Source organism: Lates calcarifer, unplaced genomic scaffold (genome assembly GCF_001640805.2).
Source record: "Lates calcarifer isolate ASB-BC8 unplaced genomic scaffold, TLL_Latcal_v3 _unitig_1329_quiver_1124, whole genome shotgun sequence".
NCBI lineage: Eukaryota > Metazoa > Chordata > Actinopteri > Centropomidae > Lates > Lates calcarifer.
In genome coordinates, this window is record NW_026115443.1 from 4811 (window position 1) to 19232 (window position 14422).

General features: G+C 38.5%; 1 protein-coding gene across 3 annotated transcripts; it reads right to left on the reverse strand.

Moving 5' to 3' along the window:
• Positions 1 to 470: 470 nt before the first annotated feature.
• LOC108888328 (retinal rod rhodopsin-sensitive cGMP 3',5'-cyclic phosphodiesterase subunit delta) lies at positions 471 to 13883 on the reverse strand. Of its 3 annotated transcripts, none has more exons than XR_001961801.2 (6): positions 13618 to 13883; positions 7133 to 7221; positions 4456 to 4581; positions 3023 to 3128; positions 1954 to 2099; positions 471 to 1501 (listed from the first exon to the last, which is right to left on the reverse strand). XR_001961801.2 is itself a non-coding variant. In XM_018684288.2 (5 exons), exons 1-5 carry the CDS (start codon positions 13665 to 13667, stop codon positions 2018 to 2020), a joined length of 453 nt encoding a protein of 150 aa, XP_018539804.1. In that variant the 5' UTR covers positions 13668 to 13882; the 3' UTR covers positions 1519 to 2017. The 3 variants fall into 3 exon arrangements, 1 of the variants encoding a protein (XP_018539804.1); XR_001961800.2 differs by lacking the exon at positions 471 to 1501 and adding an exon at positions 1520 to 1815 and having other exon boundaries at positions 13618 to 13882; XM_018684288.2 differs by lacking the exon at positions 471 to 1501 and having other exon boundaries at positions 1519 to 2099; positions 13618 to 13882.
• Between the last annotated feature and the right edge of the window lie 539 nt (positions 13884 to 14422).

The following is a 14422-nucleotide window of genomic DNA, read 5'->3' on the forward strand; positions in this document are numbered from 1 at the left end:
TACAACATTTCAGAAAAAGGAAAGGGTCCCTCACTTTCCGTTTGTGCTCGTTGTGATTGGACAGAACCCCTGTCAATTCAGAGTTCATGCAGTGGATGAGTTCAGTCAGTGGGTGATAGAATAGGAACCCTGGAATGGCCATGGAGACAAAAAATATGTATATAGCATTATACTGAGGGCACATTTTATTAGGTTGCTATGTTTTGCTTTACCTGTGTGCACAAGATAAGTTTAGAGAGCCACTACAACAAAACTGGCTTTCTCTCTGCACCACGAAATGCACAGCACTTAGCCTACTTCAAATAAACGCTGGAAAAACTGGCCTTCAAATTATGTTCTGTGAACTCCTTCATGTAAATAAATATAACCTGGGCTCTCCTGTTGTTCTTCCCTTTCCATTTTCTGAAATGTCATTGTGTTTTAACCTCAGGGCCACTGTAGAAAGGAATACAATAAAGACCACACACACATTATGTTATTACAACATTGGTTGACTTTAATCCACTACTCCTGTCATATTAAAACAAGTCTATTTTACAAAGCTCAGTTAGCAGCTAAGGAAAAACAATGACATAAATGCAGTGAATTGGACGGGAAGTCAAAGTTAAAAATGTGGCCAGGATGTAGGAAGCAGCTATGTTAAACACCCTAAAATTAAAAACAGGTGAACTACTGAGAATTAACAATGCATGTCTTGGTCTACACCTGATAATGATTTAGTTGGAAGTTGAATATTTTAAGAAAGTATAGCACAAGCACATAAATGTATGTATGTACTAAACCTCCTTGTATTTGTTGAAGGATGTCCCTCGGACACTGTGCTTTCGAACATATGTCATCATGATAATAGTGTGTAGGGTTTCATTTCAAACAATACAGACAAGAAGCAATCCACTCACACTACACTGAAAACCACTGTTCTACACTAGTTTGTGTAGTCAGAAAACAGGAAAGATTTGTTTGGTTGAAACTGTGTCCTACTTCAGAGGCTGCCTGCAAAGCTGTGCCCTACGGAGGACTAAAGCTACACCAGCAGTTCCAACACTTGCCTCACAGAGACCATCATTAACAGTGCATTCAGGCAGTCCTCATCAACTCACTAAAGTCAGATGTCAGAGTTGAAATGAGAAAATATGTTCAAATAAATTCACGCAACTTCTATATTTCCAACAAAAGACAGAACAAGTTTCTGACTTGACAAGTAAACAAAAACTGACCAGTGCAAAGGATCTTGAGATATTGAGAACTACAAACAATATACTTGTTGTGTCCTATAAATGTATACAGAAGGAGGCTCATTTCACTGGGCCTTTGGAATGGGACAGCCTGATTAAGCTACGGTGATATACTCTGTCAGGAAATGGAGATGTTACAAGAAGTAGCCTCTGGAATGGGACACAGCTAAAGGAAATGTTATCTCATGCTTTATGATGACGACTTCTTTAGCATAGCTCAGGAGATACCCTGAGCTGCATCTTCCCTTGAGATTGATGCGCAGCTCCTGTTTACATGGACGACATGGGCAGCAGTGTTCCATGTTCAGAGAGAAAGAAGAAAATCAGATCACAGAAGGTTACACGTCTAATGTTCTGTTCCTGAGTAAATGCAACCTTGAAGTGGGAGTGTGGAATTAAAAAAAAAAAGCATAAATTGTGTCATTTAAGAGTGGCTCCCTGGCTGATGTGTGTAATGTATTTATAATGGAACAGTCCGGGGGTGGGGGCTAGGGTTGGGGCGTGGTTGCAGAGAGAGATGATCTTGGGATAGGGGGAACAACAGAGTCCTCTCTTCTCCTCTTCTCTCTCCTCCCAAGGTCTAGAAGAAGTTTTCAGGTCAACACAAAACAAGAGAACAACCAAACACAAAGCTCACTTCGCTGACAGCTGGGTTTCACCCAAATGTGCTGATCCAAAGTCAGCAATGAACTGTTTACTGCTGCAAATTGTAGCTAACCTTGGTAATTTATAGACCTTGGCAGGACGTCAGCATTTTGGAAGGTAGAGTCATGGGTCGGAGATCAGACGTAGAAAAGCCGTACCCTGGAGGTGCTGACATGGAGGTCATCATCAAAGAACTTGGTCTCTATGATCACATTACCACTAGAATACAAAGACACATATCAACTTAAACTGAGGAATCAAACCTCACTGTTAATTCCACTATCACTGCCTCAAAAAAATAACATTACCATGAATTTGTACTGTTGCATATGCAAGAATCAATACAAAATTAAAAGAAAGATACAGCCGATTAAAACTTGCATCTTAATGCATCATTCCTGTCAGTTATGATAACACATGCAGCACATGTATTCACCAAGTAAATCACTTATGAGTTCTGAGGGACATGATGACATCACTAAAATTAAGTTAATTAAGAAACTTGAGCAGTCAGATAACCACAGATTCAAAAATAAACCAAACATTTATCCAGATTATCATTCCAGTCAAACTGGAAGAGAGTGCACTTTGAGCTTATGAAATGCTACTAATAATTCCACACTGCAACATTGAAATGGATACACACAGTAAATACAGTAGCTCAAAGCAGGATGTGGGTCTATAAGCTGTAATGTGAAAAGACAGCTTGGATAATCATTTTACGACTCTTGCAAACAAATCTGTCGAACCAGCCAGTCTGACTGTGTCTTGACCCGTCAGAGTTCATTGTGGTGATATTAACTTGGTGAATACTAATAATAATGTTATCATTACTGATAGAAATGATGAACAAAACTATGAAAATAACCAGTTTAAGTTGTAAGATTATGCAGATATGCCAAATCCTTAAAATATTTTCACAAAAAATGATCATGTCATATCATCAGAAATCACGATAAACTGTGGCAAATTGGAGCATTATGTTAACATTTAACAGGTAAAACAGGTAAATTTCTAACATGGACTTGCACACAAATTGATTAAAACTGCATCACAGCTACATAGGATTAAAGATGCTGAACGTGTGGGCAGTAAGGAAACATAACAGAGAAAAGATAAAGATAATCTGAGTGGAGACTCACGTTAAAACATTGGCTGGCATCATCTGGGATTCTGGAGCTGCTTCTATCAGAGACTGCCATGTGTTGGTAGAGTTAGGAATAACAAAACCAAACTCAAAGAACCATTCTGGACAGAGAGACACAAAGGCAAAGAGCTTAGTGTTATCTTAACACCATCACCATCTTAAATACTCTGTTGTAGAAAAAGAAGCCCTGATTCCTTTGAGCCTGTGAGGTGTATGTAAGAGCAGTAGCCTCTTTAGCTTTCAATGCGCCACTCTCTGGGTCCTGCCTACAAATACTGTTGAAGAGACTTTCTCTCAAAGAAGCCAGCAACATAAACATGCTGTGTTGGTCTGGATTGTGTGTTGTCCCCTGGGGCTCTCTGTAACCTCACCTTTGTATAGCAGGGCCCCACGGACAGCGTTTCAAACACACAGTAATATGGAAGTGACAACAATAACAACATGAAAAAGTCACACAGCCAAGTGATCTGTCTGCTGAAGATCTGGGCGTATTATAAAGCAACAGAGAGATGTATTCTATTTTACACATTTTAAGGAACCAAATACCAACCATCTTTTGGCTTCCTTTGTCATAACATCAGAGTTTTCACATTTTATCCCGCTTGACTGTGACATTCTGCTGAAGCCAAATCTTAGTCTGCTTAAAAGAAAACTCCAGTATTTTGAACCTAAGCCAGAAACAGCTGCTACAATGTAATCCAGTGGGCATCTGTGCACATAAAATCAAGTCCACTAAGGTGCTTGTTATTGTCAATAACTCAGATTGTTAGTGTCTGACAACATTATGGGTAGAATTCTTACAGAGATAGAGCTTTTTATTAAAGAGTAAAATCCTTTTTGTTGAACCAGAAATATTGTGAGTTTTTTTTTTCTTTTTTTTTTTTGCCAAAACATGACAGTTAGGTACCAGTGTAGAGTATAGTGTAAGGCAGCTGTCCTGCAGCTGAGCTGAACTGACATTACATGTGCAGGGAGAGTGAGTAATGCATTTCCCTCTATTTGGAGATAAGGCTGTTGAAGCAAAGACATGAGTAACAATGTTGAGTGTATGTAAAAACTATAAATATAGATAAGAAAGGCATGAATCCACAGTCCCACAGGTCCCTGCCTTTGAACGATGCATAGTAATGAAAATACCCTATATAACTTATATTAAAATTAAACTGGGTGCACATTATGATTTTAAAGAAAATCCATATTGTTTAAAATATTCACTAATTCTTATCTTCCTCTATTACTATTGAAGATAGTGTTAGCAATTATTATCTAATGTACTTTTGTTCAAATTCAGGAAATATCTCCTAATGCTACTAGCCCCTTCCTGCTGCACTGCTGCATTTCTTGGCACTTCACTGCCACCAGTAGATCAGTGGAATAATCTGAAAGCATTGTCAGAAACGCACATCAGTGTGTTTTAATTCTGATTACCTTCTAGACACTGTCCTTTGAAGAAAACTTTTTGCTCCAGTCTGAATTTCTCCAGCTTCTCTGAGGAGGAAAAGTTCAGTTCTCTGGACACTGCTTTACACTTAAGGATCTTCTTCGGTACACGAGCTGGAGAAACAGTGAGAAACTATAATTAACTGTGCTGACAACAACATCAAGTTAGCTTTGAAAACATGCCAGAGACAGGGTTCCTACAAAAGGCATGTTCAGCGTACAATTCACCAAGGAACTAGACAATACAAAAAACACACAGTCCTACATCATGAAAAGAGTCAGACACAGAGGGGAATTTTTGTTATTTTCTTGTGGTGTGTATATGTGTCCGGGAATCAGTAAATTACTTTTTATGTGTAATTTTACTGTATCTTACCTATCATTGTTTTTCTGTCATTAGTATTATTATTTTTGTATAATACTGTTTTGTAATAATATTGGCTGAATATGGACAATAGTCTGGAGACAGATATTTTTTCATACTTTCTTTTTTCCATAGTTATCCAGACCAGGAAAGTATTAAAATCAAATTCCATACTTTTCCATACTACTTTTTCAAGATGCCTGAAAACAAGATCAAGTGGCAGAACCATGGATTCACACTAGCAACTTGTTCAGGTGTGAAATGCGACCACAGAAGCACTTTGTTGAGTGAAGTTACATTTACCCCTTTAAACTCTGAAGGACATGTGCAAGTGTGTGCCATTGGTTGGCTGCAATCCGCTGAAGGAGGCGTGTAACTAAACACTATCACTGCTAACGCATACATTTACACTGTATTTTACCTTTTTTTTTGTTTTTGTTTTACTTACCTTCAACTTATATTTTAACATATATATAATACTAGTCTTTTTCCATGACACACTGCATTTCACTTTTTTGTGAATCACTGAATCCTCATGCATGACAACAGTAAGTCTTTGTTTTCACTTCTAAATAATCGGAGTAGACTGGCATAATGTTAATGTTGCCCCCTGCACTTTACTGTAAAGCTGTGTCTTGCAGAGGCCCCAAACACACAACTCTCAGTAACACATTTTCTCATCCAGTGGTTTTTCTTTGTTTTTGTTATTTTCTACATCGTAGATTAATACTGAAGACATCAGAACTATGAAGGAACACATATGGCATCATAGTATGTAGTGAACAAACCAGTGTGTTTTATATTTTAGATTCTAGCCTCCTTTTGCTTTGATGACAGCTTTACACACTCTTGGCATTCTCTCAGTCAGATTCATGAGGTAGTCACCTGGAATGGTTTTCAGTTAACAGGTGTGTCTATCAAAGTTAATCTGTGGAATTTCTTGCCTTCTTAATGTGAGACCATCAGTTGTGTTGTGCAGAGGTAGTGTTGGTAAACAGTTCTATACAGTGAATAGCCCTATTCAGCTACTGTTCCAATCCATATTATGGCAACAACCAGTCAACTAAGCAAAGGAAAATGAGACTGATGAGAACAAATTTGAGATTTCTGGTTCCACCTGCCATGTCTTTGTGAGAGACAGAAAAGGTGAGTGGATGGACTCTACATGTGTGGTTCTCACTGTGAAGCATGGAGGAGGTGTGATGGTGTAGGGGGGCTTTGCTGGTCACTGTGGGTGATTTATTCTAAATTTAAGGCACACTTAACCAGCATGGCTACCACAGCATTCTGCAGCGACACGCCTCCCATCTGGTTTGAGCTTGGTGTGACCATCATTTGTTTTTCAACAGGACAATGACCCCAAACACACCTCCAGGCTATGTAAGGGCTATCTGACCAAGAGGGACAGTGATGGAGTGCTGCGTCAGATGACCTGGCCCACTCACCTGACCTAAACCCAACTGAGATGGTTTGGGATGAGTTGGACCACAGAGTGAGGACAAAGCAGCCAACAAGTGCTCAGCATCTCTGGAAACTCCTTCAAGACTGTTGGAAAACCACTGCAGGTGACTACCTCATGAATCTGACTGAGAGAATGCCAAGAGTGTGCAAAGCTGTCGTCAAAGCAAAAGGAGGCTACTTTAAAGAATCTAAAATATCAAACATATGCTGGTTTGTTTAACACTTTTTTGTTCACTACATAATTCCATATGTGTTCCTTCATAGCTTTGGTGTTTTCAGTATCAATCCACAATGTAGAAAATAATAGAAATAAAAAAAAGTGTACTAAATGTGTATTTCTACGTCTACTGAAGTGAATAAATGATAAAAAGAAATATACAAAAAGATATAAAAATAAAACAGAGATGTAAAGATGATCAAACTAACATGGTGAACTAACCGTTTTTTGCATAGAATGAAGATTTGAACCGAGGTCTATTTAAGTTTATTCCTCTGAGCTGGCCATTTGACCTTTGACCCTGGTTTGGGAGGAAAAGTTCTATATCTGCTTCTTATCACTGGATGTTGGGGAAGCTGGAGAGCAGATGGGGTTCAGGTCATAATTCTTGGTGACCTGCCATTTACCATAGTACAGTTCCTGGTACATGTTCATGTACCTCTTCCCCACTATGAACTCTATGATAGCCTAATCATATATGCCAGCCTGATGATGTCGCTATCTATACTTGTGACTTAGATGACTATCATCGATCATATTGTATGACTAGTTAAGGCAGAAAACAGGTGAATCCAAAGGGTTCTCATACTTCTCATCACTGTGTACTGTGTGTGTGATTGTACCTTCATGTTCTACTCCTGGTACAGAGAGGTCCTCAGTTCCCTGCCATAGCACCTTGCCTGTTTCTGCATCTCGAAGATTCATCCAGTTTCTGCCAGGAAAAGTTGAGTGACAACAACCAAACAAAAGAATGTACAAAATGAACTGAGATATCCATGGAACATTTTAAACACTAGAGGTAATAACAAGCTGATCTGCCTTTAACACAGTCTTAACAATCTTCAAACAACACCCATTACCATTTGTCACTGATAAATGTGTGGAAAAATATGATAACCCATCCCTATATTTTCCTATCCCCATGTTTTCAAAACAGGACTCTATCATTTATTGTAGTTCTTTTGCATTATGAAGAGCTTTCACTTTCAACACATTTTATAGCCAACTACAGGAATAGTAATATGTAACATGTACACATTTTTCAATCATTTACATGTAAAACAAAGTCAATAATTAAGGTAAATAGAGAGATCAAAGTAGGCTATCGCATGACAGTATGCTGTGATACTACTATACTGCCATATCAATTAGATTGATCAGTTCACCAACACTTCTCAGCAGAGTAAAATGATCAGTTAGGTGTATAAGCCAATGAGTAAGACAAGCACAGTTTATGCCAGTTATTTTCCTGTACAAAGGTCAGCCTGTACCCCCACCTTCACCAAATCTGCAATCCTCAAAGAACAGCTAAAGGTAACATTAGATTTAAGGAGTTTGTAGGGAGCACTACATGACCTGGGTGAAAATATTAATTCAGTCACTGATGACAGTTGTTAGAAGCACAACATTGGCCCAAATTTCCAGCTAATAATACCTTGCATTAAAGGTGCATACTGGTCAAAATTCAGCTGAGGATGAATGAAAAGAAATACTGCAAGCTTATAGGTAACCTAAAGACAACAGTGTCTAGGTGAGAGAGAGGAAGCTGGAAAAGCCTTTGTGTAGATGATGCTAGCTGCTAGCTGTCCCATCAGTCTGTCAGTTGGTCAGCTGTTCTTGACCTTCATGATCACTATTAACACAATACAACTGTCAATCACAGAGCCTGTGAGGACCTAGTCAATGACTCCACTGTACATTACAGCTTCTCATGCCTTGTCCACACAATCATTTCAAAGGAACTGGGGTCACACTTCCCAACAGTCTGTGAGGGCTTCAGTTCATCAGCAAGCATACAATTACAGCTATATATAGTAATATCACCTAAAATTGAGAAGGGCAAACATCTTTGGATATCAGACTGATGGACACCATTAAAGAATCCTACAGTCCTACAGCCCCCTGTTCTAGAAGATTCTCCACTTAGCATCCTGTCACACTCAGATACTACTTAGTGTCACACACACTCAACTCCACACCATCTGTGAAACCCTTCATCCCACCTCACCACAACCATCAACTGTCTCAAAACATGGCTTCTAAAGCTCCAGGTCTCTGACTTTTCATGTTAGTATACTAACTGTTACATGGGTAAAGAGAAAAAGGGTTCCATACAGATTACTAATAGACACAGTCAACTAAAAAGGACACCATTTTCTTATGCTCGTAAGCTTTCAGATGGGTCCTGTTGCATTCAGGGACTCTTCCTCACACTACAGTTGAAAATCAAGCTTGTCAGGATGTTGTAGAGGAAATAAAAAAGACAGAGGATATGTTGAAGGAAGAGCCAATGTCATAACAGAACATGTCATATAATATACAATAATTCAGGAACAGATCGGTTTATTTCATTTTGAATACATATATATATATATATTCAGAAAGACAGTCGAGCCAAACTTGTGAAAAAGAATCTCAGTTAGGCCATCAAAAACCTGTACAGGTCAAACTGCACAAACAGCAGAACTCCACCATTCCTCCACAGCTTCCTCTAGCTTTTTAGTAAAGTGTGCTGAGTTGAATGGTTTCTCTAATCCTCTCAAATCCAACTAAATCCAATCTTCTACATCAAACTGATCATCCTCCACACCTTCCAGAATAATCTAGGCCAGATTGTTATGTTCCTCTCATTGATGTTCTTTCACCAGGTTCGCCACTCTCATCACTAAACATGTGTCACAACATCCATTATAACAGCAATGCCAAAGAAACTCTGGTGTGTGATTGTACCTTCATGTTCTGATGTGTCCCCCTTCATTCTCCACTAAATCACTTCCTCACAAACTAAATACAACAAAATCTGATACAGCAGTTGATCTAAACTCCAACAACATCATACAAGGTTATACCACAGCCTCCCAAGGGCCAGCTGCAGGTTGTGTGTGTGTGTGTGTGTGTGTGTGTGTGTGTGCATGCATGCACAAACCACCAGGGTGCTTGCACAAATCTGTCAGAACACACACAAAAGTTAATGAGCCCCCAGTGAAAAACTGCTGTCACTGTTTAGTCTGCATTTATTTTTAAAGATGTACTAATGGCTTCAAGTATAGGCAGGTTCTTAACCCCAACCTTCACACAATACACCAACAGCCCTGACACTTCTACTGAACAGATACAAGTTTTCAATTCAGTCAATACTTCAACAACTCTGCAAGACTTAATAAATAAATACATAAAAATAGGAAATAAATACCTGTTAACAGTGGAATATAATCTTTCCATCCATTCATTTTAAGGCAATGCCTTAAAGACGAGGAACACATAACAGTATATACTATATCCACACATCTAGGTCCACATTTCCATTGGCTCTCATCTGACCATCACTTTTACAGGGCTGTGCTTGGCTTTCAGAAGCTACTTATAGGTCATTATCACTAAACTGTACCTCAAGTTGGGCTGTACTTTTAATTAACCAGTTAACTGACAATTCCTTTCTATATTAACGTAACATAATACCACAGGGTCAAACAGGCATTAGGTAAAACTCAATATAGGCAGGCTTTAAAAGTATTACATGTCCAATTACATCTAATAATTTATGTTTCATGTTTAATCTACAGCTAATAAACCATAGAATAATCCAGGCATTTGTAAATGCTTTTTGCAAACCTATTCTAAAATGAATAAAAGTAAAATTTACAGTATTTTATGTGTGAATAATCACCTCTTATCCAGAGGCTGCCCCTAATGAAGCTCAGGACCAGATCAGAGCCCTGTTTCAATAGGAGGTTTTACAGAGTTATCTGTAAAAACAAAAAGAACTTTCCTCTTAGAGCAAGCCCCAGGGCAAGGTAAACAGTCTTATTCTGTGGTTCAACCATTGCAGACAAGTTATTCTGCTTCCTTCTCATGTCAATTTTAATAAGACACAATAATGACAAATGGTCATCTTAAATAAGTAGTGGTATGCTAATATTGAAAACTTTTTAGAAATTCAGAGAAAAATTTGGTTGGCACAAAAGAGCAGTATGTTCACTTATATTTGGCAATAACATTTCTCTTTTCTTGTTGTTCTATTTGGATGTGCATATCTCTCTCCTTTAAAAAACTATCTCAGAATGACAATAAATTCTGCCACACTCAAATATGTAAGACTTCTTATAACTTACTATGGCAGGTACTACTGCTTTTGAGAGTATCTTAGAGATGCTGAGACAACTTCACAGCCAGCACATGGGAGGATCTGTTATCTTTCCTGTGCAAAGGTACATATTTCCACTTTAAAATTGTCACTTTTATATTCTTATTTATGTTCTTCTTAAGGATTTTAACAGAGAGGTTAGTGATTTTAATTTTACAACCCCAAAAAGAATCAAAAGAAAGGTATATGCTGTGTAGCCTCTGTGTTGGCTTTAATAAGGCTGTATGGACAGAAGGTAGTAAATCCCTGTTCCACTAAATCATGGATTTAGGCATTACCACGCAACAGCAAGAGACCTATCCCTACCAAGAAGGACACACAAGCACTGACACCTTCATCTTTTGCAAAGACAGAAGTAAGGAAGACACAATCAAATAACTAAACGTTTTTGGTCAACTACAAGTTTTATGGTCATGTTTTCCCTCTTTGGAAAGCACTGCACCTGTTGTAGTAAGTGTACCATGCTGCTGTGCTGCTTATTCTAGAAGGTATTACTGAGGATAATTCAGTCCTACATGGTCACATGAAGTCAGAGTCCAGGCAGTAATATGGAAAGCATCAACTTGCCACGTTGGCTCCACCAACATCACATGACAGATACAAAGGTCCAGTTTGATTTTGTAAAAATAATATATTCTACAAGGAACTGAATATTTTACACACACTGGATGGAAATTTCAAGAAAATAACTTTTTGCAGACGAGTATGACAGTAAAAACAATGCTGTTGATGAGCCAACTCTAATCAGTTGAAACTACTTGTTGCCTTGGGGTTATATTTTTCAACAAGTGTTCAAGTGAATCTGACAGTTTAACAGATTATGGATTGCTATAAGGCTCAGGCAAACTCACTCATCTGATGTAAAATTCTATTTTGTTTAGGTGTGATGAAGGTTAAAGACTATCAATAGATCAGCCTACGGTCTACATCATCCCCCTGCTTTCCTGTTCAGCTCAGGTGGATCAGCTTAAAGGGCCAGATATACTCCAAAATGTTCAAAGACGCAGTCTACATAAGTTGTATATATGGACATGTTCACATGTCAGTGACTTCAGCCTAAACCTTTTTTATGTTGAGTTTTTTTTTTTCTTCTTCATTTTGGTTTTGTTGAATTCAGTTGTTTTAGTTGTATTTCTTTGTTTTTCCAAATACTATTACTCTGTTTGTACCTACTTCACTGATCTCTATAATGTAAAAACAATAGTAAACCACATGCCCCACTACCATAATGGCTCAACTATTAGCATGTACTGGAGGTTGTAGTACAATTGTACTGTTGTGGTACTTGGCTTGATTGGATTTGCCTGACAACAACACAGCTGGTTTACACACATGAAGTCATTTTGCACTGTCATCATTAGACTGCATGGTGTCTACTGACAAGAAGGGTTAAGTGGCCACTGTCTGACCAGACCCACCAGGGCCCTGTTTCCCAAAAGCATCTTAAGGCTGAGTTAATGTCAGACAGTCATTTTACAATAGGACTATGATAAACTTAGCCTTAGATAATTTGGGGAAACAGGGCCCACATCAATTCCTCAGAAGATGAATGTTCCAATATCAAGAAAAGTGTATGCAGCCAAATGCCTCAGTGAACAGTTTAAAATGGAAATCTGCCTATTATCATAGACACAAAATAAGATGCCTCTTTGCACTTCTCTTTGCACTAATGAAACAGAGAAATGTGTGACTTGTCTTGAGCACAGAATGAATATGCTCAAAGGCATACACAATTTAAATGTCTTGTAGATGATCTTACCCAAAGCAATGTACTGTAAGTTAAACTGTAAGTAAACACACACAGATGAGTCAGAGAGTTGTGAAAAGAATAAGTGCTGCAACATGAACAAACAGTAAAATTGGAGGATGTCATTGTAAAAAATAAGGGGCATTCTGGTGATCTAGTGGTCTGAGATGTATACCATGAAAATGCAACTCTCTCGCCACCCATGTTTTCTGTTAGCATCTCCTCTGTATACAATACAGGTAAATGCCAAAACAAAATGTAAAAGTGAAATGCCTGTTATGGGTGCGCTGAAGAATATGTATTATCACCCTGGTCCAGATCTAATGGGAAGACAGAAAATTCAGTGCTTTGCCTTCACTGCTTGTTTTGAAGGTACCCTTGGATGACAATTTATATTTGGAAAATTTGTTGGATCACCACACAACAGTAGCACAACTCTGTCATTAACAGCTGCAGACATTACACTCACTGTGACAGAGACAAAAACATTCAAATGCTTAAAACACGGCTGAAAATTGTAATATAAAGTATACGTCATTTTTGGTGGATAGGATAACACATTCAAAATATACTAGTATAATCTTGAAGCAAGCAATAAGGAACTGAAATTCGCTTATTTGTAATCAAGTCTTGCACCAGTTCCACACATTAAACACCTGAGTTTGACAACTTTCAGTACTACGTAACTATCCAACCGCAGACCAGCTATACTTAACGCAAGTAACATTACTGTTTTAACTTTCAGCTAGGAAGTTACTATTCGTGAGTAGAACCAACGGTATCTGACAACCACACGTCAGTCAATCTTCAACATATGTAACTGTTGCTAAAGAGGCTATTTATCGTTACAGCTGCCGCACTGAGCCGTTAGCCGGGTAGGTTAGCCACAGGGCAAGGCCATTTAATTTAGCCAGCAGACCGTCATTTAGATGCGAACTAGCTAGCTTCGTAACAACAGGAACATTTTCACATTGTGACATGAAAAATGCCAGCTATGTTGCCGAAATTATCAAATGAGAGGGGAAACTTAACAGGTTAGCCTGTAGCTAACCTTACTGTCGTCAAAAACAACAACAACAACAACAACAACATAAGATGCTACTACCATCTTGCTAATGTTAGATGATGGTTGTATTATTAAACAAAACAGACATTTAGCCCGTTACTACGTGTCTAACCTTCTCAGAACATCCCCAAACAAACAGCAAAAAGGATACAGTTTGAAGCCCTTCAAAATTTCCTTGGCCCTGTCTTCGTCTGAAGACATTTCAGAAATCGTCTGTTTTCGTTCCTTACAGAAAATCCAGGATCTACTGAAAAAACAAAGCTGCTGTTGGTGTCAAGTTAACTAGTTAACTACCTACACTGCAACTAATGTTCACCTGAAACAGCATAAACTACGTGTACTTAGTGCTATACTGTTGGACTGCAGGTTAAATCTGATCCGATAATGCAATCAGCTAAATATACCCAGCTAACTAACTGACAGTCAAGCTAGCCATTCAGAGGCACAGGGTAACTCCCATATAGCCAATAACAGGCTGAGAATGAAACGCGTGGGTGGGACTAAACTAGATAGAGACGCGTCACCAGGGGCAACGCCACACATACTGTGTTGGGTGACTGGGGGCACAGAGCTGCGCTGTCCATATGCATACCACTTCAGTTCTCAGTTTGAAAGTATACATGCATATTTCATGCTTGAATTAGTTTTGAGCATGTGTCTTTGAGCATGACACAGCCAATCATTAGATAAGATGTACACTAACCAAGCTCCTCGTTAGGACCACATGTAGGCCTGTATGTTAGTGTTCACATCAGTCATGAGAATGGGGGAAAATGTGATCTTAGTGACTTTGACAGTGACATGGTTGTTGGTGCCAGATGGTTAGTTTGAGTATCTCTGAAACTGCAGATCTTCTGGGATTTTCATGCACAACAGTCTCTTGAGTTTACTCATGGTGTCAAAAACAAAAAATGTCACACTTGTGGGAAATATATCTCAGATAACTAATAACCATT